The sequence below is a fragment of the Hemisphaericaspora subhashii genome (genome assembly GCF_019202705.1).
Source record: "Hemisphaericaspora subhashii strain CBS 10753 chromosome Unknown scaffold8, whole genome shotgun sequence".
Lineage (NCBI taxonomy): Eukaryota > Fungi > Ascomycota > Pichiomycetes > Serinales > Debaryomycetaceae > Hemisphaericaspora > Hemisphaericaspora subhashii.
Window position 1 is genome coordinate 106,017 of NW_026057207.1, and position 27,762 is coordinate 133,778.

Here is a 27,762-nt window from a genome sequence, read left to right on the forward strand (position 1 = left end):
TGTCGTAATAACACCAATAATGACATCTAGAAAAAAAAGCTTAAATTAAGGGGGGAGTGGGATGAGTGAAAAATATCATATACCAGATGATATACAAAAAAAATGGTGGTAGGGGGAACTAATTAATAAATATGTGGGGCGGAGGGTGGTGGTAGTAGTAGTAGAGACCTTTGCAACAATCACAATTAATTAAAAAAACACAAGCAGATAATATGGACAAGAAACGGTAGGGGATGAAGATGGGTTCAATACACTAAGCATCTACGTATATTTCGTCATCATCATCTTCGATAATTGCGGTTGTTGCACTATGCCTATGAGGTGGAGGATGATGATGATGACTGTGGTGAGTATGCCTTGTGGTAGATCCAGTACTTGAATTTGAACTATTTGAACTTGTTGTAGATTGATCATCAGAAAATGTTAAATATAACCCATTTTGTCGATAATCTGAATTTGTCTTTTTCTTTTTAATTTGATAAGAAAAGAATTTTAATTTTGAATTCTTATTGGTAGGGGAAGTATTAGTAGTAGTCGTGTTTTGATCATCTTCTATTGAATCAAATTCTTCTTGTAATGTAGAAGATCGTCTTCTATTTTTATTCTTTAATGCAATTTCAATCAATTGTTTAGTAGTTGTATGATTATCAACAAATTTAATAAAATTCTTTTCAATTACAAATTTCCCTTCTTTATAAGTTTCTTCATAACTATAAGATTTCTTATAATACCAACCTAAAGGATTTTTACATTGATGACATTTAATTTTATTAATTAAATATATACCAGTTTTCATTTCAGTTTCTTCAGAAATTAAATTAAATTCAATATTAATTAAATTACCAACTAAATAAGCTGGACCACTTGCTCCATTAAAATTATCACTTAATATTAAATCTGATAAACATAAATGTGATGAACAACCTTTACAAGTTATAATTTGAATATTTGGGGTATCATATTTTGAATTCTCGAAATAATTAGTACACTTTAATCCCATTGTTTCTTACTCTTTTATTCTGTTTTTGTGGTAGTTAAAGTAATCGTTTAAATAAGTTCTGCTTTCTTTTAAAAAAAGGGGGTAGTGGCAGTGGTGGTAGTTATGATGATGGTGGTTTAAAAAAACTAATGCACTTTATATGACTTTAAGTAATGACTCTGTAGTATTTTTGTTGGGGAAAAATGAAAGGGTTGTTTGTTCTTGAATTATTCTTTTACCTTTTCAATACTTCCCTGAACTGGTTTTAGTCGAGTTATATAATTATATCTTTCGTCTGTTATCTCTTTGATTTCAAATCCCCTTTTTTGTTCTTGTACTCTTTTTTTTTCCTAAAGATTACGAAGAATATGGGGGAGGGGGTGGGGGGATGGTATTGGTAAGTATGGTTATATGAATATCAAATAGTGTAAATGTGTTAAAATTGTACTAACAAGTAAAAATTGTAACCAATTAATAATAGAAATAGAAAAAGGAGAATTAGGAATGTAAAATATAAATTGTAAAATGACAGACACTTTTTATAATTTTAATTTTAATTAAGAATTCTACTTAGTCACACTGTAATGTGAATTTTATATTACAATTAAGAAAAAGTTAAATGACTTAAAATACCTCATAATAAATTTGTAAATTGTAAAATTGTAATCTTTTTTTTTTTACATTTTAAACTTAAATTGCAAATTATGCAACCTATTAATAGTTAACTACACAATAGTTAAATTATTTTTTTACTTCCCAATTGTTCTTAATCCGTTATAATTTTTTTTTTTTTTTACAGATTTAAGAAAAATGCACATTACCCCATACTACATTTCCTATTTCAACCTTTCACTATCCATTGACCATACAATATCATTTCAATTGAAACTACATCTATAAATATGTCCTAATCCATACTCATCAATGGAATAAGTTTTTTAATGGTAGAAGGGAGGCGGTTGACTACCACCGGGCTACAGGGTATCCTGATTTAGATTTTGACATTCGTGGGGAGAGGACACACATATTCTCCGACAAACAGAACTTTGGATTTTCACACATACACAGTTTTTGTATTTTAGACGAATTGCTTTGTTCTAGAATTTGTTAAGAAAAGAGACACAATCGTCATACACGTTTCAATTCATCATGAATGAAATGTCCTTTCTTCCAGATTTCTGCCCAGGGAATCCCAAGATTTCAATTTTTTTCTTTGATTTTCAGTCAGTGATACTTTCCTAATCTCACACTCATTCACCTCGTAAGATTTGGCCAGAAAACCATCACACTTTCTTGTACTCTATCACCTGTCTGAGTCGGGATGAATCTAATTGGAATCTTTTTCTATTACCTTGAGTCGTTGTTTTAAACATTTTAACCCCTCTTCTTTCTTATTTCATTCATTGCTTTTAACTCTTGCCACCCGGTTTCAACCTCGTTTCCCACACAAGTTTTCTTTTTTGACATTAGTAATTTAATATTTTAATTCGTTCCAGAATTGCCATAATTTTTAATTGATTCATATAGATCATCCCCACTTCCTCGTTTATTATCAATTCTCATAGAATTCCGAAAATCCGATCTTCTTTTAGAATGATGTAATTAATGATTTGGTTTGGTTTTTTTAGCTTCGTATAAAATCCAATTGGTTAGTTGTCTTTTGGTCATTTATAAAAAAGTATCTTCACAGTACAATACAAGTAAAAAAATTTTAATTACATTGCCCCAAATCTTCTTCTAGACTCGGTTGCTGGGTTGCAAAAATTATTTCTATAGGATCTTCACTACATTACAACTCTGAGATAAGCGTCTACATAGGGAGCAACCTATTCTGATAACAGTTGACGAGATAAACATCCTTTTTAATCTCTTCTAATGACCACCGTTATAAATGATTTTTATTACTAACTAATATTTACAAATGATCTATGTACAAAAGTTATACTCCAAAATTGATTACCATTTATAAATAGGTCTAACCTTAAAGTTCAATGGGTCATTATTTAAGACAGTTTTTGGTTTCTTAGCTAAATGTCTTTGTTTCCTTTCCCAATCAAGTCTTAATCTAGTTTGTTCAGTCTTTAAAATACATTTCAAATGAACATAACGATGTTTAAGAAATCCAACTCTACCTTTGGCATGAAATTGTAATCTTTTTCTTGCTTGCCCATCATCACCGGCCCATAATTGTTGAATAAACACCTTGTTTTCATCCAATCCTAATTCACGAACTTGTTCCAACCCTTTTTTTAATAATTTCTCTAATTCGGTAGACATCTTCTTGGGATTGAAATGTAATTGATTAATGGCGGTTTTGAGATCATATTGTCTAACAAATCTATTCACTTGAGTAGCTTTTTTGGTTGATGATTTAATTCTATATGATTCAAGATATATTGAAGGTTCCAAGATTTCAATTTCCTTTGGAGTTAAATTCAATTTATAATACTTGTTTTCATGTTTTACTGTTTGTCCATTTTTATAAAATCCATGTTCGGCAACGACGTTATTATATAATGCAAGTTTTAATGGATGAATATAATCTTCCAATTTGATTTGTGCCCCAGCGGATTTCTTAGCCATGAATTCAACTAAATCACTATCTGTCTCTTTTGTAATCTTTGATAAGTCCAAATTCCCATCATCATCTTGGATTTGTTCATTAGCTGGTAATTCGGATTTCTTGGTTGGACTTTCAGTTGAAGTTAATCCACCAAATATGTTGGAACGCGCTATTGGAGTGTATGAAATGGCTCTGGACTGGAACCCAAATGTCATGGGTCTTATGAAAGACCGGGAAATGAATGAAATTCTGTTCATTACTAGGCGTTGTGCTTAATTGGACCTTGAAGGATTAGAGTGATTTTGATATTAAATTGAAGAAAAAATTTTCAATAGTGAAAAATTGTATGATTTTGGGAAATTTGCACGACCAATGGATCTGCCAAATATTCAAGCTACCGGATGCTGGTGTAGACGTTAATAGCACATAATTCTTCTGGCCCTGACAGAGTCTAAGTTGGTTAGCTAACAGTTTATAGACAAGAGGGAGTCATAAACTTCAGTGTAGAAGAAGAGAATTTCTACAATATCCGAAATTTACTGATAAATACATGTATTTTAAAAATGATCGTTACTTTATAAAGAAAACAAGTTATATAAATATATGAAGATATACACTTCTATATCCTTTCCTCCCGTTGAAGGAGGTAAGAACAGACATACACTCCATGAAAACAAAAACTAAACAAATAAAAATAGACAGCAGAATTGTATAGGAAAACGCATTCAATATCTCCCATCTCTTCTTGATGCAAAAGCACTCCCCTTCCCCTTACTTTATATTATATTATACAATTTATTCGTCATCAAATCCAGTCAAAGTAGCGTCTCTTGCTCTGGTAGGAAGTGGATAAGTATATGGAACTGGGGCATAATCTTCATATAAGAATTTCCTTCTTAATGGAGTAAGAAGTAATAAAAGTGGACCACTTACACCTAAGACAACGGAAAGGAATAGATGTGGGTTCACGTGTGCATGATAACGACAAAACTAGAATTATCTGTTAGTATATGATCCTATTGGATATGGCTGTTTTGTACGTTGGGTTTGTTTCATTCGGGGTCAGCAGCCTATCTGTTTTAAAACTATGTCTAAACCATCAGATGAGCCTGTCGTGTGTGTAGGTCATACAAATTAAATCTCCTGTCTAAGACTATGCATCTTCGTCCCTCACCAATCCAGAGGACGTGCAATTAAAAGATCATGGTGACTCCCTCCTCCCCGTAATACAAACAAGATACCAACTTAAATTTCACCTCTAAAAAAGACATACTCTAATTGGGTTTTTATAATATACTGGATAGTCTCCCCAAACCTTACGAGCGGATGCCATTGTGATATTGTTGTGCTAGTTTGTGTTGTAAATGAAATGCTTCTAACTTTTCGATATTTCACCTTTTTTTTCTATTAAGGTAATGAAAACTTCTGGTGTCCTAATTGGACAGTAGAAATGAAAAAAAAAACCATTCGCATTTACAAAGGTCGTGCACAGAGACTAATATTTGATCCCTTTGACAAGGTTGATATAGAATCGATAATTAGCAAAGAAACATGTATTATCTACAAATATATACGTGATGTACAGAGTTAAAAAACAAAACATTATAGTGTCACTAAATCAGACAATTGAACAATTGTCCTCAATTTAAGATTTTCTTTTCTTAATATCACCTTCTTTCTTCTTAGTCTTTGCACCAGTTGCTAAAGCTTCTTCTTCTTGTTTAGCTTGCATTTCAGCAGCCTTAGCAGCTTCTTGTGCTTCTTGTTTATAAAAGTCTTCCTTTAATTTATTATCATACCATTCAGCATAATACAACCCACCTTGTAAAACCAAAACACCAACCAAAACCAAGACAATCATAACTTGAGAAGCAGCCATGACATTAATACCAGTCACAATATCAACTTCACCCCATTGTCCAGTCAAACATGAATTAACCCCCACTCTCAAATTAGTCAAATAGATAATCAAAGCAACCATAAACAATCCCAATGAACCATATTCGAAATATTTAGCATCATCATTTGGTTTATATAATTTAATAAATGAACCTATTAATCCCAACAATGCAACAAAATGTAATGTATAATGAATTGGCATTGGTGCATTACCCCATTGTGAATAATGAGCAAGTGATGCTTGTACTGCTTTTTCTCCTCCATTTCTCCAAAGCGTATCTATATCATAAGGTAAACTGGAATATACTGCACCGAGGCCGAAACAAGTGGCTCCGATGATTAAAGTCGTTCCAATTGGAACTATATCTCTATATCCCATCATATTGTGTGATGATCTTGAATCTGTTTTTGATTGATTGATTGAATAAAAATCCTATGGAGAGAAAATGATGGGGACTTTATAAAAAAAAAATCTTTCCCTCCTTTATGATGTTATCGACGAAAAATTAAATTACATAAATTGCCGCTTAAGATTAGAGTTTTACTTTTTTTGTTCTTCGTGAAAAATCCCAAAAGCCGCGCCGATTTCGCTTCAACAATACTAAATTGAACTTTACCCCATAGATCTGATATCGTATCTATTCGCATATGAGCAAAAGAATTAATGTTTGGAACTTAGGCGAAGAGATTATTTTTATAAAAAATTGATTATTGCAATTATTAAAAATATAATACACCACATTTCTAAAATTCAACTAAAGTTTTTATCATTTGTTAAGCGGGGGAGAAAATCATAACTAAACCAAGCTCCCCCAAAACAATAATTCCACGCGTCTGGCGGGGGGAGTTATATATATTATTGACTATGATGGTCTTGTGACGTAAAGAGCATATAACTCTAGTAAATTACAGTTAATACGTACTTAGCTTGTTTAGTGATGCAAATTAATGCCTAAATCATTATTTTTGCAGCCATTTAACAATTTTGTAGCCGCATTATAATACCTACGTGAATATCCACCTTTGGAGATGAACCAATATGAATAGATCTTTTCGGGGACATGTGTTGTTCACTTTATCTTTAGTATTCTAATTGGTTCAAGCCCAATCCTGACCTTAATTTTGAACCTTCGACAGTTTCATTGGAATTTCATTGGTGTTCAAAGTATTTTGAAACTTTACATTTTGAAATACAAAATTTGAAGCTCATGTTGTATCACTTCAGTAATAAGAGCTCTCTCAATTCAGGTCGGTCACGAATTTCTTATAAATTAATTACATTTATGTTAATTTTCTTAAGATTATGTCTTCAATCTTTGGGCACTCTAAACATTCCCTCTCTCACATGATTTTCACTTAAGACGTACATGCACAATGGTTTAAGAAAAGATCTTCACTTCTAAAAGCCCTTATGAACCGTGCTATCGTTGTGTTTTTGACGTTGTTATTGTTCTGGAGCTCAGATTGATGTTTTATCAGATTAATAACTTTTGTTAATATTTCCCAAAATTTTTGCAATTAATTTCACTACAAGTTTTTGACTCCTAAAGCTATTCCAAACATATTCTTACAAAATAATGACAGCAAACCACAATACAACCCCTTAAGTACCATATACCATACCACAATTCCCGAGAAAACCCATTCTTGAATCCATGAACCCCTTCAATAGCTCTCCACCAATCGGTGAAAAAAATTCCAAAATTCAACAAATAACTCCTGGTAGCTTAGTTGGTTTAAAGCGCGAGACTGTAATGAGTACCTCAAAAGTAATCTTGAGATCGGGTGTTCGACTCACCCCCGGGAGATTTTTTTGCGTCTAGTGGATACTATAATCATATTGAATGAGAAAACAGGAAGTTAGAACAAAGAGAACGGTGGTTTTAGCAGTCGATATGATATTTCAAGTTTGGTTGTCTGGATTGGGCAAGTGGGGCAAACCTTATTTTTAATTTTTTTTTCTTTCTTTTTTTTTCTTGGTTCCCACGATCAATTCATGCCTGGAACAATGCAATTCTGGAAAACCTTGAAGGAAAGCTTGGACTTTTTCTGCAAAATTGGCAAAGACCAACTGAAACTCTCGGTGACTAATTAGGTTAGTTGTTAGATCACATTAGGGAAAATAAACAACAATAATGCCGAAGGTTTCCTCACCTACTAACCACTTGATAAAGAATTCGCCTCTTGAATGGACTAATGAGACCATATCTAGTGACACAAAACTGCTACGGACCCCCCTCCCCTTCTTCTCCTCCGAATATAACCGGAAACAGGCAAGTTGTGGCGGGCTCGTTGCTTATCAACAAACGTTGGTTTGCGAGAATTCTAAGAGGAATGGATTTTACAGCAATCTTAGCCGGGTCGTAATAACCAGCTTAGTATTGAAGGAAATCTCCGGGATTGGCTTAATTATGTGCATCGATGTGCTCAAAGATACATTATGCAACGTTTTACTCGTTATCTGTATAGATTTTCAGATTTATTACAAAGCCAGAGCTACCATGTACAGTACGTCTTTGTTCTTCGGGCTTTTTGTATTGGAGGCATTTAAGTCTTCTTTCCAAGAATAGCGAATTGTACATTAGTGCAAGTATGTCGAACCACTTCGAACTTGAAATACAATAGACTGGCAATATGGGTTGATTTTAGCCGGATATAATCTTCCAATTGGATGGGGAAAATCGGTTCTTATTGTTCTTTTATCGGCTGCTATTGTTCAAATTGCCGCGTAGTTGAAATTTTTCATCAAAGAAGTTGAATTACTGAACAATATATAAAACCCAACGATAAACCCCTTCTTTCCTTTTATCTACTCTCTATCAATATCACCTACTATTCACACATGTCAAACAAACAACAAATCGTAATAGTCGGAGCTGGTGTTCTTGGACTTTCAACCGCATTAGTCATTTGTGAAAACTTGACCATTCCCCATGAATTAACCATCATTGGAGAATACGGACCTCATGACCCATCCATGAATGCTGGTTTATCGAATTATGCAAGATATACATCCCCATGGGCTGGGGCTCATTTTAGACCATTCCCATCGAAAAATTCTCAAGAATATGCTGAGATGAAATTAACTAGATTAACCTTGTCGAAATTTAAATCACTTAGTTATGGTTGTCCTGAAAGTTCGATTAAATTTGTCGAGGGGGTTGAATATTTGGAAAATCCTGATGAGTTTTATAAAACTGCTGGGAAGGGGTATTCTGAAGAGATTGATAATTTCACAAGGTTAGAAGATGTTAAAGAGGGATATATTGGATTCAAATATGATACCTGGGTACTTAATGCTCCTATGTATTTACAATTCCTTTATAGGAAATTATTAATTGAATATGATGTGAAATTCATCAATCAAAAACTCGAATCCTTGAAACAAGTCAATGAATATATCCCCAATCAACCAATTATTATAAATTGTACTGGGATGGGATTACAATATAACGGAGGCTACGATCCGGAATGTTTCCCAATTAGGGGACAAACCCTATTAATCAACCCACCCAAAGATTGTCCATACTTGGATAAAACAATCACATATCAACATGCTGATGGGAATTGGACATTTGTGATCCCCCGACCACTCAATGGTGGGGTTATTTTAGGTGGAACAAAACAACCAAATGAATGGTCGACCGAAATTAGACGTGATGATACAGAGGCATTAAAGAAACGAGGTGAAGCATATTTCCCGGAATTAATGAAGGTTGATGAAGATGGCAAGAGGTATTTTGATGTTTTGAAAATAAATGTTGGACTTAGACCAGCTAGAAAATCAGGATTAAGAATTGAGACTGAGAAAAGAGGGGGGAATTATATTATTCATAATTATGGAGCTGGTGGGATGGGATATGAATTGTCGTATGGGTCTGGATTGAAGGTGTATGAGAATTTGTTGGCCATTATTGGAAGACAATATAAACTTTAGTTTAGTTATCTCTTTATTTATCAGAAACATATTGAATGTATAAGAATAGTTGTGCGTTAATAGTGGTCAAAGAATAGTTATTTCTGATATGACGTATGTATTTTTTGAAACTATCCAGTAAACTCTCTCATGGCAGTGTCAAGTTCACTCATCTAAGCTCTATAAAGTTCATCAGGAGTACCATCAAGCTTTACAGGCAATCTAGCAGCACATCCAATCGGATAAATCACCGCCGAATCAATATCCCAAATTCCTTCACGATAATAAATATCCTTTTTCAAAAACTCAATACAAGCCTCTCTTGAATCAAGAGCTAATTGAAACCAACTTCCAGAAAATTTAGTTCTTTCATCATCATGATACAATGCACCGGCTGCCTTGATTGGATTTCCAATTGATGGAAGAACTTCTTTGAAATGTTGTGGACGGACTTTTGATCTGTCTATGTTTGGGAAATCAAATATTAAGACTTGGTATTCTTTAGACATGGTAGTATAATGTTAGGGATTAGGCCTATGTTGGTGATAATGAAAAGAAGGTGGTGGTGGAGGGAAGAATTTATAATTTCTCTGGTCGGCGATTTGAGTGGGGCACCAATTAACTTTTTTCCCCTGAATTTTAGATCGGTTATTTTAAATTTTCACTTCGGATCGAATTGTCATTTTTCTCACCGATCTGAAATAATATGAGTAAGTTTACGACTCGACGACATGAGTTGAAGGAAGTCTTTTACTGAACTGTATGATTCACGGAAAGAAATCAAAACTGGTCAAGTAGCTTGGTTAAACCTATTATTATTAACGAGTTGCGGTATAAAAAATTCCGATTAGATGTAGTTGAAAGATTAAGCCTCCAATTGGAACAGTTGATTCCTTCATAACGCATAGATTCATCTCGGTATGAGTTAAAGATATTTTACATTTCTCTTTCCTTTCTGGTATAATCAAAAACATATCAATCTTGATTGTGCGTGTTCATATTTATTAAAAATTGGAATGACCTGTAATAAATATTTTAGTATGAATAATCAACTTAATTTTTAATGTATTAATTTTGTATTGTTGACAAATGTATACACGTGGTTTTCATTATTGAAATATCAATATCCAGTATATGTTCAATGCTAACTATTCATAGAACTGCCCAACTGCCGTTAATTATACTCTTTCGCCTAAGGGGGTAGCGAAACCATTCTATTGCATATGGTTTCTATTGTTAGCTATGAATACCAATTATATATATAACCTCATCAAGATATAACTCGTGTGAGTATAAACTCAATTAAACCATCTTAATTAAAATTTGTTCTATTAAGAATTTTAATAATAAAATTATTATTTAGAATCCATGTGGCTTCTAATTGTTAATTTATTTTGTAACTGATTATTAATTATTATTTTTTGTTGCAATTGTTTTAAATGCAATGTCTGTTAAATTTTTTGCCAGCCTTTGAGACAAATGAGAATCGGATGGTAAGGATAAGATTGAAAAGACAAGAAGAGAGATCTTACTTAAGAAACTATCTTCTTTTACTTCATTTTATCTTACATCCAGTACATAATATGAAGTCAATTACAACATCAATTGAAATCAATGCACCAGCTGCAAAAGTTCGGGAATTCTTTTTAGATTACAAAAACCATAAGAATTGGAATCCATTTCTTGTTAATTTTGAAAAGTATACCAATAAATCTAAAGAAGAATTATTAGTTGGTGATCGTTTAAAAATTGACATGAAACCAAAGGGGAATTCTTCTCCAATGTCAATGTATCCTACTGTTTTGGTTAATGATGAATATGAATTCAAATGGTTGGGTGTTTTATGGTTTAATTGGTTATTTAGTGGTGCTCATTCATTTAAATTTGACAAAATAGATGGAAATACCACGAAACTTGTTCAAAGTGAAATCTTTGGTGGAATCTTAATTCCTTTATTTAATTGGATGGGTATATTTGAACAGACTGAAGGGTCATTTATCTTATTGAATGAAGCTTTAAAGGAACAAGTTGAACTGTTAGATTAACCCTTTTACTCTTAGATTAAGGGAGGGGCGGGAAGGTTTGCCTTTCGGTTAGCCAGTCAAGGTGGCACACAAAAAAAAGAATGGAATGAATAGGAACTATTTATTTAAAGCCATTTGATTGTTGTATCGTTAAAATTTTGTTGTGCAAAATCATCCAAAAAATAATAATTAGTTTATTATCTCTCGTAATCAATCAACTAGTGTTCTATGAATCCACACGTGGGTTGGAAATTTATTTTTAAATACAGGAATCTCATCATGTTCTCCAATATTCATTAACTTGTATTCTCATTAAATAAGGTCTTCTTATAAAACCTGAAGTATTTTTCATTTAAAATTAACTTTTCTTGATTCTTTAAATTCTTCTTCTTTTTCTTGTTTAATTGCTTCATCAATTTTAGTTAGCCGTTTGTTAAAAACTGGACATAAGCAGACATTTTTGTACCAATTTACACTACACTGATTATATCCCTAACAAATAAAATCCATATTTTTGAAAATCTCCCCAAACTTTAAAAAACGTCCAAGAAGTTTTCATTGCAAATTTTTTTAATTTATTTATTCATTCCAATTTATTCATTCCCCTTTGTTAGTTAATCAATCAAAGACAATAGCCACTAACAATGAAGTTTGGTGAACATTTAAGAAAATCATTGATCAAGAATTATTCTTTTTATTATATTGCTTATGATGATTTAAAACATCAATTAAAAAAAGGACTTAAAGATCATGATTATCAATGGAGTAATCAATTAGAAGAAGATTTTTTAAATGCTTTAGAAACTGAATTGGATAAAGTATATTCATTCACTAAAGTCAAAAATACTGAAGTTAATAGAAGAATTAAAACTCTGGAAAAATATGTTTATGAAGTAGTTGATACTTTACAACGATATCAAAATAATGATCCACAAGTTCCAAATCCACCTCAAGAACAAGATTTTGAAGATTTGGAAGAAGAATTAAGTGATATTATTGCTGATGTTCATGATTTGGCTAAATTCACTAGATTAAATTATACTGGTTTCCAAAAAATCATTAAAAAACATGATAAAACTACTAGATTCCATTTAAAACCAGTCTTCCAAGTTAGATTAAATTCTAAATGTTTCTACAAGGATAATTATGATAATTTAATTGTTAAATTATCTAAATTATATGATTTAGTTAGAACTAGAGGTAATCCAATTAAAGGTGATTCTTCAGCTGGTGGTTCGCAACAAAATTTCGTTAGACAAACTACTAAATATTGGGTTCATCCTGATAATATTACTGAATTGAAATTAGTCATTTTAAAACATTTACCCGTGTTAGTTTTTAATGCTGATAAAGAATTCGAACCGGAAGATTCTGCAATTACTTCCATTTACTTTGATAATAAAGAAATGGATCTTTATTATGGTAGATTAAGAAAAGATGAAGGTGCTGAAGCTATTAGATTAAGATGGTATGGTGGTATGAAATCTGATCAAATCTTTGTGGAAAGAAAAACTCATAGAGAAGATTGGACAGGTGAAAAATCAGTCAAGGCAAGATTTGCATTAAAAGAAAAGAAAGTTAATTCTTATCTTAAAGGTGATTTCACTCCTGCTCAAATTTTCGAAAAGGCAAGAAAAGAAGGTAAGAAATCACCTCAAGAAATTGATAATTTAGAAAGATTAGCTAAAGAAGTTCAATATCGTATTTTAAAAGAAAAATATCGTCCAGTTATGAGATCTTTCTATAATAGAACTGCATTCCAATTACCAGGTGATGCAAGAGTTAGAATCTCTTTGGATACTGAATTATCCATGGTCAGAGAAGATGATTTTGATGGATATGATCGTACTCATGGAAATTGGAGAAGAATGGATATTGGTATTGATTATCCTTTTAGTCAATTACCAGAAAAAGATATTTGTAGATTCCCATATGCTGTTTTGGAAGTTAAATTACAAACTCAATTAGGTCAAGAACCTCCAATTTGGATTAGAGAATTAGTTGCTTCTCATTTAGTTGAAGCTGTTCCTAAGTTCTCCAAATTTATTCATGGTGGTGCTAGCTTATTAACTGATTATGTCAATTTATTACCATTTTGGTTCCCACAAATGGATATTGATATTAGAAAACCAAAGATCCAACATGATGTCGGTATTCAACGTCATAATCATCGCAATATCAGAGGTGGATCTTCAAGTTCAGGAAATGATTTAGATGAGGAAGAATTAACTGGTTCGTCATATACTGGAGTCCATTTCTCAAATGATATTAATCCATTGGAAGAAGATTTAGATGAAAGTACTCCATTATTATTACCAAATACTTATTCTCAAAGGCAAACCCGTAGTCCAATTAGAAACTTTATGTATCGTACCTATGGAGCCTTTTTACATTATTTCAATGATGATCGTACATTTACTGTCAAACCAGGTACAAATTGGGATTTGAATGAAACTTTTAAAGACAAAATTCCAAAAGGTAAGACAATTTCCGTCCCAGTTAGAATCGAACCAAAAGTTTATTTTGCCAATGAAAGAACATTTTTGAGTTGGTTATCAATTGGAATGTTATTAGGTTTTACAGCTATGGCATTGTTGAATTATGGTACTAAATCGGCTTTGACTGCAAGTATTGGGTTTTTCATTACTGCTTTGTTTACGTTAATTTATGCAATTTTTAAATATATGTGGAGAGTATTAATGATTAGAGAAAAGAAACCAGTTCAATATGCTGATATGTTTGGTGCTAATATGATTTGTGGATGTATTTTCTTGGCTACTTTTGCTACTTTTATATTTAAGTTTGTTGAAAATTAGTGATACTAGTTGTTTCAAAAAAGTATTTAATTGACGTTTATATGATTTTTATTTGTTCGTTTTTTTTATTAAGTAGATTTAATTAATTGTTAAAAATTTTACATTGCTTGTGTAAGTTGATTGTGTAAGTAGCTCAGTATAGATGAATTGCACTCAGTTGGAAATGATTACTGCCAACCTATGTGTCTCGAAATCATTTGCGTGTCTCAAACCAATTCGGTCCAGTCTGTTCCAAGAAAAAACATATCCCGATGATATTTTGCAGCCAATCTTTTTTTCATGAGCCACCATATTCGCCAAATAGGACCAACAAACTTCTGCCAGGTAGTAGTTGATATACCATTTACTCGCAGTGTAGTCACAACAATATATGTCCGCATACGGCAACACATCCACCGTATCTTAGAAGACGTGTATAAAATAATCCTTAGTCGATACTACTCCTGTTTCATTTTTAAAGAAATACTACTTGACTATTAATATCCAAAAGTCAGCCCATAGAGAGAAACAGGATCTCACATATATGTCAATGTCGTACCACTATTGTATGTGCTCAATACCAAACCAACAAAGGATTTGTCTAACAAAGAGCCTTCCAAATTCGTCAGAACCGAGCCTCGTCCCGAAGTTCCGATTTATGACTATTTCTACAGAAAATATTCCACTATTTTTATTATTGGCCAGACTGAAACTTATTTCAACAATATCCATACCACAAGCACAAAATCCAAGTACGAACCATACACTATCTTCCCCAGAGGTATGGAGAAACCGTGGAATCAAGTGGCTTTATTGGTCGTGTACCAAGAGAAATTTTCTAAATTTGTAGCGAATTACGAGCCTTGAACCGCCCCCTTTGAACTTTGTGAAACAAAAAAGAATCCGTTGATCGGATATCTTGATTTTACTCTTTCAGGAAACAAATCTTACAGAAACCAACTGCATAGCAAGAATCGGCTAGATCCCGGTGTGCCTACCGATATCTGGAGAGATCCCAAAAAAGAACCACACTAGAGAAAAATGCACTAGCAAGCAATCTTGCCTATGGCTGAACTCTAATATAAATATAAGTTAAATTATTTTCTTACAATTATTTTGTGTAATAATCTTTGAAAAGATGAAAAAGATAAAAATTTTCGGGTGTTCAAAATATTGTGAATGATGATCAAGATTATCAACAAAAGGGTTCTTTATACTAATAGACATTTTTATAGACTTAAATCAAGTTGCACTAACAAAATGAGTTCTTCTAACTGGGGTAATTCACTGTATATTAAGAACTACGAGCAACTTTCAAAACCAAGTCAATTGCCCCAATTTTCGCCCAGTCCAATCTCCTTTACCACTAATATCTTAGTGGTAGGAGGGGCCTATGCTGGTTTGGCGACTATAAGCGCTTTGAAAACTCACTTATCTCAAAGATTAGCTTCTGTTGAGAAACCAAAGAAGATTTCTATCACTTTGGTTGAACCTAGAAATGGATTATTGAATATTTTGGGGATTCCAAAAGCAATTGTGGATACTGAATTTGCAAAGACACAATTTGTACCTTTTAACCAACTTAAAGATTTCAAATTCACTAATATTTTATCCAAGGAAAAGTTTCAAGATGATTTCTTTATGCAAGATAATCCATATTTGCAATTCAATTATGTTCATGGTCTTGTTACCTATTTAGATAGCGAAAAGGCCCAATATTTATTAAACAATGATCAAGAAGGTGAACGTGGAATCATTGAATTTGATTATGTTATTATGGCAACTGGTAGAGATAGGAATTGGCCAACTACCCCTAGGGCATCCACTTTCGATTTATTCGTCGAGGAAATGTCAAAATCAAAAAACGATATCGCCACGACTAAAACCATCAGTGTAATTGGTGCGGGTGCCGTTGGGTTGGAAATTGCTGGTGATATCAAAAGTGCATTCCCCGAAAAGGAAGTTAATTTAATCCATCCTCATAGTATGTTTCCCGCAGAACCATTATCTGAAGAATTCAAAACTCTTGTTCAACAAAGCATTGAAAAATCAGGTGTGAATGTCTATCTCAATACCAGAATCGCCAGGGAAGCTGATAATGGTGACTTGATAACTACAACCAACAAGACTATTCCTTCGGAATTAAATTTCTGGTGTACTACCAAACATAACAACACTGATATTTTATCCAATGATTTCAAAACCACCTATGTCAGCAAACTTAATAACATCCACGTCAATGAATATCTCCAAATGGCAATCACGGCTGGGTCGTCCCCAACTTCAAAAATCGATAATTTCTTCGTCATTGGCGATTTAGTCGAATTACCAATCATAAAATCTGCTGGTTGGGCAATGTATATGGGACGCTTGGTAGCTAACAATTTACAAAGTTTGTTATTTGACAATAAATTGATAGAAACCTTTTTGGATTTGAAAGATATACCATTTGGAATGGTTGTTGTTGCAGGAAATGAGGAAATTGTTAGTGAATTGGCTGGGGATGTTCAATTGAATCATCCTGGTTATGTCGAGGAGTATAAAGATTATTGTATTGGGAAAGTCAGGGCTACTTTGAACTTATAAGTCACCATGCTCCACAATGATAGGGGATACTTATAAGAAGAATGTTTTAGTTCCGACATTCAGGGGATTTAAAAGTTGATTTAGCATCTGGTATTCGTCTGGTAACATTAAATCAAATCATTGCATTTTTTTTGCGCTTGCATTTTAAAAACAAGGTTGTTTTATTTTAGTCTAGCTTTTATAGAAGAATGAATATTAATAAAGATTTATAGAGAGAAAAGATGAAGAAAGTCAGGGGAAGTAGAAGAGTAACGTTTGAGGAATTGTAAGTTGGGCCCAACTAGGCATCGGGGCTGACGACCATTCACCAAGTTGGTGGCTATGCCTGCGAGCATGATCGACATTCGTCGCAGTCGAAATTAAATCTCTCTCTACAAAGGTAACCCAACCCCATCGGGAATCCACTTACAGAGCTATTACTGTTTTGTATAGATGTAATGCTATTTACATGCAAAATACACAGGAGTATACACGGCTTTGATATATTCAACTAAACTACGCTTAAACTCCGGTACCAAGAGAAGCAGTTCTCCTCCTAGACTGAAGTTGTTAAACTTCCATCAATATATACCCTCTTGGTCTCTTTGTTGAAAATACTCAACACAAACTCATTGTCCTTTTCTTTGGCAATATTCAAGCAAATTTCTTCATGAACAAAACAAGGTTCATATGTCCGATATTTGAAATTAGAGACCTTCAAATCAGGATAATTGATCCCAAACCAATATAATAGTAATGTAACTTGTAATGGGCCCTGGACTATAGTAGTTGGCAAATCTTCAATTGATCGGCAATATTTGGGATCGAAATGAATCTTATGCAAATTAAATGTCAACATACTGTATTTCAACAAATCAACATATGAAATACACATATCTTTCGCCGACGAAATCTCACCTTCTAAGACTTTACATCTATTATTAGCAGGATTGTATAATTGATTAGTATACGCCAAAGTTCTATTCTCAATCAATAACTCCTTCCCAGTCTCCGATTCTTGGAAATTTCGTACAATAGTCACAAACGTATCTTCTTCTATCATTCTAACTGATTTGATACTTTCAGTACATGTTAAATTGGTATTGATCTTAGGAGTGTCAATGAATTGAATCTCACCCCTGGCCCATAATCGCCTGAGATAGAGTTGTTCACCTTGATGATTAATTGGTGCTTGATAATTGTCATAACCATCCGAACCGAGCTTTAAATTTAGTTGATTGTTAAACAAGAAATGAAAGCCCTGATTCCAGGGTGTATATAAGCTATTGGGAAATGGAACTGGATCAGCCGCTGTACCTGTCGTAGTGGAGGGAGTCGTTTGAAGCATTTGATGGAGTAGATTGGATAGATGGACTGTTGGTCCAATAGATATTGTATCCTTTAAAACTGTAGGATGAGATTTGACTATATTGGCCCATTTGTATATGCACTCTTTGGTTATTAAAGTCATTGTACGCTTAGAGTACTTAGGTGATTGATTCGAAGGAGGTTGAAGATAAAGAGGAGTACTGTGGTAGGAGGTTGGAATTTTTCAGAGAATGGGGCAAAGACGAGGAATCCATTTCCTATTTCGGTAAGGCCAATTTAGGAAATGTATTTCCGAAGAATCAGAAATGAGAAGCTCATCACTTCTCTCCAAAAAAAAAAAAAAATAAAACAACTTGAAATAAGATTCTACCAACCTGAAGGACTAGAAATTTATAGATTAATATGAGTGGAGGTAAAAATACAAGTGAGGCATTAAAGAATATCAAGAACAAACACAGAAGGCAAAAAGTGTTTGCTGAATTAAAACATGAAAAGAATAAAGAACGTCATAAATTACGTGCAGAAAGAGCCAAAGAAGAACGTTCAAATCCAGAGCTTAGAGAAGAAAGAATAGCTAATAATATTCCAGAAACTATAGATTCGAAAAGAGTATATGATGAAACTATAGCTGCTGAAGTCGAGGGCGATGATGAATTTCAAGAAAATTTAAATAGAGAACCAAAGATTTTATTGACTACTAATAAGAATGCAAAGAAAGAAGCTTACGAATTTGCTGATATGTTGATGGATTTCTTACCAAATGTCACATTTATTAAAAGAAAGAGTGAATACAGTATACCAGAAATTTGCAAATTCAGTTCAAACCGTGATTATACTACTTTAATTGTGATAAATGAAGATAAAAAGGTAGTCAACGGGTTAACTTTTATAAACTTACCTGAAGGTCCATCCTTTTATTTTTCTATTAAATCAATCGTTGATGGTAAGAGAATTAAAGGTCATGGGAAAGCCGGTGATTGGCTTCCTGAATTGGTTTTAAATAATTTTAATTCAAGATTAGGTAAAACAGTAGGTAAATTATTTCAAACCATCTTCCCTCATAAACCTGAATTTCAAGGTAGACAAGTCATAACATTGCATAACCAAAGAGATTATATTTTTGTTAGAAGACATAGATATGTCTTTAGAAACGAAGAGAAAGTTGGTTTACAAGAGTTAGGACCACAATTCACGTTGAAATTAAGAAGAGTCCAGAAGGGAGTTAAAGGAGATATTATATGGGAATACAGACCAGATATGGAAAGAGACAAGAAGAAGTTCTACTTGTAGGGTATATGTTCGTATTATCAAATAGAGTTTATAAATACATTAATGCATTGAAATTTCAAATACTAGTCAGACGTGGATATTGATAGATTGTAACCAGTTCTATCATATCTCTATCACCCCTGTAAAAGTCAATAAAAGAGAGCTGGGGTTGTCGTGAAAATGAAGCCATTTCTTCTAGTTTCGTGGTAGCGCGTCTTCCTTTTGTTTTCTGAAAAATTTCTATAAGTTTAACAATTGTTGCAAAATAGATATACTGACTGTGTGTTGTGGAAATCAACCATAATCTACAGGAAATTCTCAGATGCCTCAATTGTTAATAGTCTGGAGTTCTATGTGACAGGGACCTTTGTTATAGGCTCGAAGTTAGGAAAGGTTTCAAGGAAAGCTTAAATTTTCCAACTTTTACAACCAAAAAGTTTCATGCTATTCCTTCGGATAGATAATTTCGTCAGCCATCCATTCGCAAGTCTAAACGACAAGTTAAAAGTAAGGGAACGATGCTTAACAGACCCCATCACAGTAAGAGGCTCCAGGGGTGGTACTTTGGTTTATCAGGAAAATTGCTGTCAAATGTCCGACGAAGTTTGAGCAATAAAGTTTGTGTCCAAAAATTTAATTTAATGCTGGTTTTAAAGAAGATAAGACGATGCACGTATATGGTTGAATTCGCTTAGATGGCAACGTATCGTTGTTATCGTATGCTGTTCCTATTGTTTGTTGTCCATACTTCACTTCGTTCGACACCAATCCTTTTTTTTCTCCTATTGTTCCGATTAGATAAAGGTACAAAAATTGCCCAGGTAAGGAACGCTAAGGTAGTAAGACAAAGACTAACCCCTCTCTTAACAAAGAAAAAAACAGTACAAGCAAGAAACATATCACACGGAGTCCTCTTTGTTTCCTCCGTCATCTCCTATTTCTTAAAGAAGGAATATCTTAACAATCAATTGAAAGGTCAAACAAAGCGAAACTTTAATTTTTTAGGTTTTTGAAGTTACATCAAATCTTAACAACCAACGGAGAAGACATAAAAAGGGGTTTATCACTTGTCTAACCAGAAGAAGAAGAAGCAGAAGTTACATAAGAAAAAAAAAATCACGCAAATTTCAATATCAAAGAACAACAAAAAGATTTCTACAAACTCAATTTTTTCATTTCCAGCCCCAAATATCTTGCGTATTTTTGTTTGCTGAACAATTGGGCGTATTTATAATCACAATTACAATTCTCATCACTTAAGGCATTACAGGTAGTGTAAATAAATTATTATCATTGAAATCAAGTCTATTTTACTCGCCTCAATAATCAATTTAATCCCCAAATTTTAATTTTTAGAATCATCTTTTTTCCATCCCGCCCGTGAAAAAAAGTCAACACACGCTACACACACACCCACGCCCACAAACTAATTTTACATCAGTTCATCTGTACTTTAAAAGACATCCCAACAACAATCGTCATTAACTAGCAAATGACAATGGATAGTAGTGGTGTTCAACAAATCGTCTCTGCTTTAGACATTGTTTATAATCCCAAATCTACCAATGTACAACGACATGAAGCTCAGATTTTCTTGGAGACAATTAAACAAAATGAACAATCTCCATTTTGGGGATATCAGCTAGCATCATACGCAAATAACGGTAAGAACTACATAGTTAGACACTTTGGATTGTCGTTATTACAAACCTCAATTAATTATAGATATCATACTTTTGATACAAATAAATGTCTAGCAATTAGAAATTGGGTAATTGAATTGGCTATGAAAGTTGAACCCGATGACCCTCATTATATAAAAGAAAAGCTTGCATTCTTATGGGTATCAATTGCCAAACGGATTTGGGGCTGTTATTTAGTTAAATCAAAGGAAAGAATAAAAGCGGAGAACTCAGAAGATGCCCCGTTACCACCACCTCAGTATACAGAACAAGACTTCATTGACGGATGGACATCAATGGATTCTGATTTATCAAAATTATGGGACAATAATATCACTTGTCGAGAATTGTCTTTGATTATTGTTAGAACTTTGTTTGAAGATATCTATTTGTTAGATGACCCGATTGCGTCAAAGAGGTCAATTATATTAAACCAACTAGCAGTTTTGGTTGTTACTCCTAATAGTGTATTGGAAACCATCTATGAAAATAACCCAAATGTAACTATCTGTAAGGCACTCCCCAGTGGTTGGTTTATTGTATGGTCTCAATTCTTAATGGAAATCTTATCAAACAATACTGATTTCAGTAATAACACATGTCAATCATTTATTCCTAAGATTTTGTCAACATTCAAGACTTGTTTACACTGGGTACAACCTTCAGTATTAAGAAATGAAAACATAATGCAAACTTTGATAAATATCTTAACTATTCCTGATGTGAAATTTAAAACATTAGCAGTTGATTGTTTACATATTTTATTTACCAGAAGTTATACAAATCAAGAAGATTTCGATTTTTTCATCGGATCCATCTTTACAACTGAAGGTATCAGTAAATTGAGTGATTTCTATCGATCATTACAATTGGACCCAGATGATATCGATGAACAAGTCTATTCATTGTTAAAGAAGACAGTTGAAATGATTGTTTCCATATCTGAATATCTTAATATCAGCTCCAAGAATCGCATATCTTGGGAAACCGCAGATGTTGATAGTTACTTAAGATTAGTTTTAAGTACTACTGAACATCCAAGTTTGATTATTAGTGGGTTGAGTTTACAAATGTGGGTGACGATCTTAAGATTTGATGAATTATCTGCCAAGGAGCCAATACTTAAAATCTTACTAGAATTATTAGAAATTGCAGCCAATAGAACTATTAATTATACATATGATGATGATCATATTTCCAAGAAGTTTTTGGATGTTGACTTTGATTCAATAACTGATGCTAGTTCCTTTTTGCTGAATTATCGAAAATTTAATGAAGATATTGTTAGAATTACAATTTGCAAAAAACCAGAAGAAGGTTTAATGTGGTTAGAAAATAGATTACAAGTATTCTTCAGTTCTGAGTTGGGTAATAAGTGTATTAATGATTATAATTTACCTGAAAAATCACCACCCTTGAATTATGGTACTGCTCAATTCAATATTATTGAAAATAGTATTAGAGGTATTTCAAGATGGAGAATCTGGTATAATGGTGATGATATAAATATCATAAATGATAGATTAAACCAGTTGGTTGAAAGTTTGGGTGAAAGATTATTAGCTATGAACATTGCCTGTCCATTATTGATTAGGAAACAAGTCCAAACATTAGTCCAATTTGCTCCATTATTAAAAGATATAAGTCCTTTAATGTTTAAAGTCTTGGAAAAAATTTTAACCACTGCTACATTTGAATATCCAGAGAATATAAGTGATGATGAACGTGAAATAATTCGTGATTTAAGAACTAGTTGTGGAACTGAATTAAATCGATTAGCTTATATTATGCCAGAATCTTTGAAAAAAATCTTCAATGATTTAGAAAATGTTATTGCTAATATCTTAAGTTCTAAAAAAGTAAGTGATCATGAAAATGTCGCATTCAAATCATTTCTATTGGTGATTGCATCAAGATCCTCGATTGACGATAAAGATGAATTATTCGCCAAAATAGTTGATCCCGAATTAGGTGCTTGGTCAGCTCCGGAAACAGAAAAAGGTTTATTAGATTTACATTGGTTTATGGAAAGGATCGGAATTGTGGAAATTGCATCATATTTTCAAAAACGTGGAATTACACCCACAACTGATTTATTACAGGCGAAAATGGATGAAGAAGGAAGGTTATTAAAAAATCGATTGCGTGATCATTGGTCATCAATTTTTCCAATTAGAGCCACGAGAATTTTTATTCAATACAGTATTGAAAAATTAAATCATGATTCAAATGAATTTTTAAATTTATTAAAATTATGGAAAATTAGAGTACAACCAATTATTCCACATATTTTACAATTATTATCACAAATTCAAGCATACCATAACCCAGCAAATTGGAATGATTTACCTGAGTCAGTTCAAAGTTTTGTAAGGTATAGTTGTATGGAAAGATTTTGGCAACAAGGTGTTAGTATTCAATCCAAAGAAACATTTATTGAAGAGAATGTCAAAGCAGCTTTAACATTAAGAGATTTTGCCGACTCAGTTGGTCATTTGATAAGGTATACTAGAGAATATGCATTCTTAACAGTTGGATCTTTGGCACAATTAAATGATACCCTTTATGAATATCCTAACATTGCTTCATTAATTTGGAACTCAGTAGCTGGAGATACAGTGGGTGTTACTACACATAGTTGGAAACATATGATTAATAGTTGTTTAAGATTAGTGATCAAATATTGTCCACCGAAATTTGTCGATACATTTATGGCTGAATTATTACCTAAAGCAATTATAGATATTGATAAAGTACTTGTTGAAAAATGGAATAAGGTTTACAGTAATGGATTACAATTAACTGGCAATGAAGATGATCAAACCTTGTCTGAAGAAATGATGGATGAGCACTTATTACGACAATTGACTGCGACTGTTGTCAGACTCTTGATGGATATTATTGGTCAATACAACTCTAAGACATTGACTGAAACACAATATGCTTCGAGAAGATTAGTGATTGAGAATAATGAAGTATTGGCTCCATTTTTACAAATATGCTGTCACCTAATAGTGTTTAAGGATACAAAATGTTCATTCAACACCATTCTAATAATTAGAAACATTTTGTCAGAAATCACATTGAAGGATGAAGAAGTTGATAAATATTTATGTGAACATTTGTTGAAATCATTATTGGCCGTTTTGTTAGATGATTATTTCGTTGATGCTCAAAGTGAAGCCGGACTTGCCTTCTGTAATTTATATTATTCGTTAAGATCGAAGTATGATTATCCAGCCACAGTATTGGCTTCATTATTACCAACCATTACTCCTGAAAACATTCGAAATTTTGAAGCATTGTTGGTAAGTACAAAGTCATCAAGACACCAACGATCGGCATTATTGGAACTTATCAAAATATCCAAACTGAATGGAGGGAATCTTGGAGGTTATGATGACGAAATGAGCAACCGAAAGAAAGAATTAGAAGCTGCGGATGTCGTCCGAAAGAAGAAAGGAACCGTTGATGTAATGAATGATCCCTTTACTGAAAATAGTGCCCTTGGCAGTTTGTTTGTTGAGGATTAATAAAGTAGAGGGTGACCTGTGTTTTATGTAAAGTATTTTTATATTGATTATAAAGAAAATATATAATTATGTACATATATTAATAAAATATAAATATCTGGGGATTCTTTAATTGTAGTATTATTACTTTATTTTAGTGTTATCCTAGATGTTTTGAAAAACCTTCTTTAAACTGGAAGGGAAGGTAGGTCATAGTCATATTTTCAAAAATTTCATTGTTATCAAGTATTACTGTGGAGTCGATGTTGCAATCAATTAATATTTCTCATTTCGCAAGGGTGGAAATTATTATTATTTGGACCGGGAGAGAAAATCAATCCCGCGGAAAATCACATGACGCAGCAAAATTTATACTTTCGGATAATTTCTACAAACTCCGTAAGCGAATTTATTTTTAATCTATAGAACCTCGTAACACAACACTTGGAAAACAAGCTGTAACTCAAATACTACCAAGAGGAGGAAATCAGAGCCGCCAAGCCTGACACAAAATGCTTTGACATAAGACCCCCGTAATAGGCGAAATATGCTAAACAATCTAGTGAGCTTTGCATGAATGCCTTTCCATTGTCGATCTGGATCGATGGATAAGTCGGGAGGATTTAGTTTTGAAATGATGTGATAGTCACTGAGATTGACAGTCAGATTAATAATCTTTAATCATAATTTTTAATTTGAGTAATAATTGCGTTCAATAAAATTTCATTGTTGTCGGTTCAAACTTTAATTGTTTTTCCAGCCACTTGTTGAATGTCGGTTCAAAAAATGTTGCAACATCTGCGCCACATCGTTAATCACACAATCTAACAAAAGAAATTACGATAAATTTTTTTGCATCCACCACCACAGCAAAGTTTTAACTATCGAATCGTCCATGAGAACAATGAGAGATAAGGGTTGACTCACCCAAGTTTCCGTTTAATCAATCAAACACAATAGATCATGAAAATTATGAAATATTGTATATCCGTGAAGCATCAAGAACGCCCCACCGGCAAGAAAAGGGCTAATAATCAAAATCCACAGTAAAGCTTAAAGCTGAGCATATAAATACAATGCAAAGACCTCTTCATTTCCAACTTCTTCAACTCATTTCTAACAACAAAATCCACTCACCCTACAGTAGAACATGTCCATAGAGAAAACAATCTCCCGCATCAGTCAAAAGCTGGATTCTTATGAAAAGAAGGACAGCAACGGCGTTCAAATCACTGCTGTCCATTCCACATCATCTCTCGAATCAGATGAAGTTGCCAAGAATCCTTTCATAGATCCCAAAGTAGAAGAATATTATCGTAACTTGTATACTGAGTCCAAGTATGAGTGCTATCCAGCCTTTGATCCTGAGTTTAATTGGACCGAAGAAGAAGAAAAGAAAGTGATTAGAAAGATCGATATTAGAGTTGCTTTAGCTGCTTGTATTATGTTTGTTGGTTTACAAGTTGACAGAGGTAATTTGGCCCAAGCTGTTACTGATAATATGTTAGAAGATTTAGGTATGACTACTAATGATTATAATACTGGAAATACAATCTTCTACGTTACATTCTTGTTAGCTGAAATCCCATCCCAATTAATTTCCAAAGCCCTTGGGCCTGATATGTTTATTCCAATTCAAATTTGTTTATGGAGTATAGTTGCTCTTTGCCAAGCCGCATTAAGTGGTAAAGTTTCGTTCTACATTACTCGTGCTTTAATCGGTATCTTAGAAGGTGGGTTTATTGCCGATTTGGTCTTATGGTTAAGTTATTTCTTTAAAAGTAAGGAATTGCCAGTTAGATTATCTTGGTTCTGGACTACATTATCTTTAGTTCAAATTGGTACTTCATTGCTTGCATTTGGTATCTTGAGAATGAGAGGTGTAGGTGGTTTGGCGGGTTGGAGATGGTTATTCCTTATTGAAGGTATTTTCACATTGCTTATTGGGATTTCCTCTTTTTTCTTGATGGTTCCATCTGCTCTTCAGACTAAGAATTGGTTATATCGCAATGGTTGGTTTACTGAAAGAGAAGAGAAAATCGTTGTTAACAGAGTCTTAAGAGATGACCCAACCAAAGGTTCAATGCACAATCGTCAAGGTCTTACTCCAAGGATGATTGGAAAGAGTTTGTTAGATTACCACTTATGGCCCATTTTTGCTATTGGTGTTGTTGCTTATATCGGTCAAAATACCTTCACTGCTTATTTTGGTCTTTTGAATAGACAATTAGGATTCTCTGTTTTTACAACTAATCTTTTAACTATTCCCCAGGCTGTTCTTCATATCATTTTGTTGTTAGCTATTACTTGGTTTTCCGAACGTATCAATGAAAGATCATGGGTTTGTGTCTTAGCTCCACTTTATGCAACTCCATTAATTGCAATTATCAGATGGTGGCCAGGTGCAGGTATCAAGGTATGGCCAACCTATGTTTTGAACACTTTATATCTTGGGCAACCTTATATTCATGCTATTTGTGTTTCTTGGGTATCTAGAAATTCGAACTCCGTTAGAACAAGGTCGGTAAGTTCTGCACTTTATAACATGTTTGTCCAATTGGGAAGTGTTATTGGGATGAATATTTACCGAACAGATGATGTACCTTTATACCATCGTGGTAACATGCAGTTGTTTGTCATTACGGCTGCATTGATTCCTCTCTTAATTTTGACCAAATACTATTACGTCTATCAAAACAAGAGAAGAGATGGAATTTGGAATTCCATGACAGAAGATCAAAAGGATTATTATAGAAAGAACACCACTGATGAAGGTAACAATAGATTAGATTTTAGATTCTCGCATTAGTTGTTGTATGTATCAAATAAATAGACATTCAAAGTGAGAATTCGTGGCCTCTAATATTAGAACCATATTAATTGTAGTACATATTTTGTAAGTTTAACTCTATTCTGAAAGGTTGTTATTGGTTTGAATAGATTAACCATTCTTAAAAAAAACCTTTGGGAGCCTAAACTAATGCATTTTTGAAATATCTAGATAAACTCAATAGAGTCTTATACTTAAAGAAGTGGATACTGGAAGAACTCAAGTGAACTGAATTTTAAAATTCTAAAAATAATTCTGAAAAAACATTGAGTAAGTAATAAAATTCTTAAATAGTTGATTCAAGCTTAAAATCGCATTTCGTCATTTCCACATTCATCAATATCGTATGCCTCAGAAATACCATACTTGAGCTTTTACGTTGGTAGTAATTGGTAACTA

At 33.1% G+C, this 27,762-nt stretch overlaps 13 protein-coding genes across 13 annotated transcripts; 7 read left to right on the forward strand and 6 right to left on the reverse strand. All coding sequences in view use genetic code 12, as the record gives it.

Annotated features, from left to right (window-relative positions):
- Window positions 1-253: 253 nt before the first annotated feature.
- On the reverse strand, window positions 254-1,000 carry MOH1 (Moh1p; the record flags this gene model as incomplete). The annotated part of the gene is made up of 1 exon (XM_049408404.1): window positions 254-1,000. The coding sequence occupies one exon, from the start codon at window positions 998-1,000 to the stop codon at window positions 254-256; it is 747 nt and encodes a 248-aa protein (XP_049266244.1).
- A 1,935-nt stretch (window positions 1,001-2,935) lies between these two features.
- J8A68_000443 (mitochondrial 54S ribosomal protein uL22m) lies at window positions 2,936-3,757 on the reverse strand (the record flags this gene model as incomplete). Its single annotated transcript, XM_049408415.1, has 1 exon — window positions 2,936-3,757. The coding sequence occupies one exon, from the start codon at window positions 3,755-3,757 to the stop codon at window positions 2,936-2,938; it is 822 nt and encodes a 273-aa protein (XP_049266245.1).
- A 580-nt stretch (window positions 3,758-4,337) lies between these two features.
- On the reverse strand, window positions 4,338-4,875 carry J8A68_000444 (uncharacterized protein; the record flags this gene model as incomplete). Its single annotated transcript, XM_049408426.1, has 2 exons — window positions 4,338-4,532; window positions 4,816-4,875. 2 exons carry the CDS (start codon window positions 4,873-4,875, stop codon window positions 4,338-4,340), a joined length of 255 nt encoding a protein of 84 aa, XP_049266246.1.
- Window positions 4,876-5,187: 312 nt separating this feature from the next.
- Window positions 5,188-5,823, reverse strand: CSH3 (Csh3p; the record flags this gene model as incomplete). The annotated part of the gene is made up of 1 exon (XM_049408437.1): window positions 5,188-5,823. One exon carries the CDS (start codon window positions 5,821-5,823, stop codon window positions 5,188-5,190), a length of 636 nt encoding a protein of 211 aa, XP_049266247.1.
- A 2,460-nt stretch (window positions 5,824-8,283) lies between these two features.
- Window positions 8,284-9,378, forward strand: DAO2 (Dao2p; the record flags this gene model as incomplete). Its single annotated transcript, XM_049408448.1, has 1 exon — window positions 8,284-9,378. One exon carries the CDS (start codon window positions 8,284-8,286, stop codon window positions 9,376-9,378), a length of 1,095 nt encoding a protein of 364 aa, XP_049266248.1.
- A 152-nt stretch (window positions 9,379-9,530) lies between these two features.
- J8A68_000447 (uncharacterized protein) lies at window positions 9,531-9,866 on the reverse strand (the record flags this gene model as incomplete). The annotated part of the gene is made up of 1 exon (XM_049408460.1): window positions 9,531-9,866. The coding sequence occupies one exon, from the start codon at window positions 9,864-9,866 to the stop codon at window positions 9,531-9,533; it is 336 nt and encodes a 111-aa protein (XP_049266249.1).
- Window positions 9,867-10,940: 1,074 nt separating this feature from the next.
- On the forward strand, window positions 10,941-11,402 carry J8A68_000448 (uncharacterized protein; the record flags this gene model as incomplete). The annotated part of the gene is made up of 1 exon (XM_049408471.1): window positions 10,941-11,402. The coding sequence occupies one exon, from the start codon at window positions 10,941-10,943 to the stop codon at window positions 11,400-11,402; it is 462 nt and encodes a 153-aa protein (XP_049266250.1).
- Window positions 11,403-12,025: 623 nt separating this feature from the next.
- On the forward strand, window positions 12,026-14,197 carry VTC4 (Vtc4p; the record flags this gene model as incomplete). Its single annotated transcript, XM_049408482.1, has 1 exon — window positions 12,026-14,197. The coding sequence occupies one exon, from the start codon at window positions 12,026-12,028 to the stop codon at window positions 14,195-14,197; it is 2,172 nt and encodes a 723-aa protein (XP_049266251.1).
- Window positions 14,198-15,436: 1,239 nt separating this feature from the next.
- Window positions 15,437-16,762, forward strand: J8A68_000450 (uncharacterized protein; the record flags this gene model as incomplete). The annotated part of the gene is made up of 1 exon (XM_049408493.1): window positions 15,437-16,762. The coding sequence occupies one exon, from the start codon at window positions 15,437-15,439 to the stop codon at window positions 16,760-16,762; it is 1,326 nt and encodes a 441-aa protein (XP_049266252.1).
- A 535-nt stretch (window positions 16,763-17,297) lies between these two features.
- Window positions 17,298-18,089, reverse strand: J8A68_000451 (hydroxyacyl-thioester dehydratase; the record flags this gene model as incomplete). Its single annotated transcript, XM_049408504.1, has 1 exon — window positions 17,298-18,089. One exon carries the CDS (start codon window positions 18,087-18,089, stop codon window positions 17,298-17,300), a length of 792 nt encoding a protein of 263 aa, XP_049266253.1.
- A 383-nt stretch (window positions 18,090-18,472) lies between these two features.
- Window positions 18,473-19,360, forward strand: RPF1 (rRNA-binding ribosome biosynthesis protein; the record flags this gene model as incomplete). Its single annotated transcript, XM_049408515.1, has 1 exon — window positions 18,473-19,360. One exon carries the CDS (start codon window positions 18,473-18,475, stop codon window positions 19,358-19,360), a length of 888 nt encoding a protein of 295 aa, XP_049266254.1.
- A 1,471-nt stretch (window positions 19,361-20,831) lies between these two features.
- MSN5 (karyopherin) lies at window positions 20,832-24,554 on the forward strand (the record flags this gene model as incomplete). The annotated part of the gene is made up of 1 exon (XM_049408526.1): window positions 20,832-24,554. The coding sequence occupies one exon, from the start codon at window positions 20,832-20,834 to the stop codon at window positions 24,552-24,554; it is 3,723 nt and encodes a 1,240-aa protein (XP_049266255.1).
- A 1,129-nt stretch (window positions 24,555-25,683) lies between these two features.
- J8A68_000454 (uncharacterized protein) lies at window positions 25,684-27,342 on the forward strand (the record flags this gene model as incomplete). Its single annotated transcript, XM_049408537.1, has 1 exon — window positions 25,684-27,342. One exon carries the CDS (start codon window positions 25,684-25,686, stop codon window positions 27,340-27,342), a length of 1,659 nt encoding a protein of 552 aa, XP_049266256.1.
- Window positions 27,343-27,762: the final 420 nt, after the last annotated feature.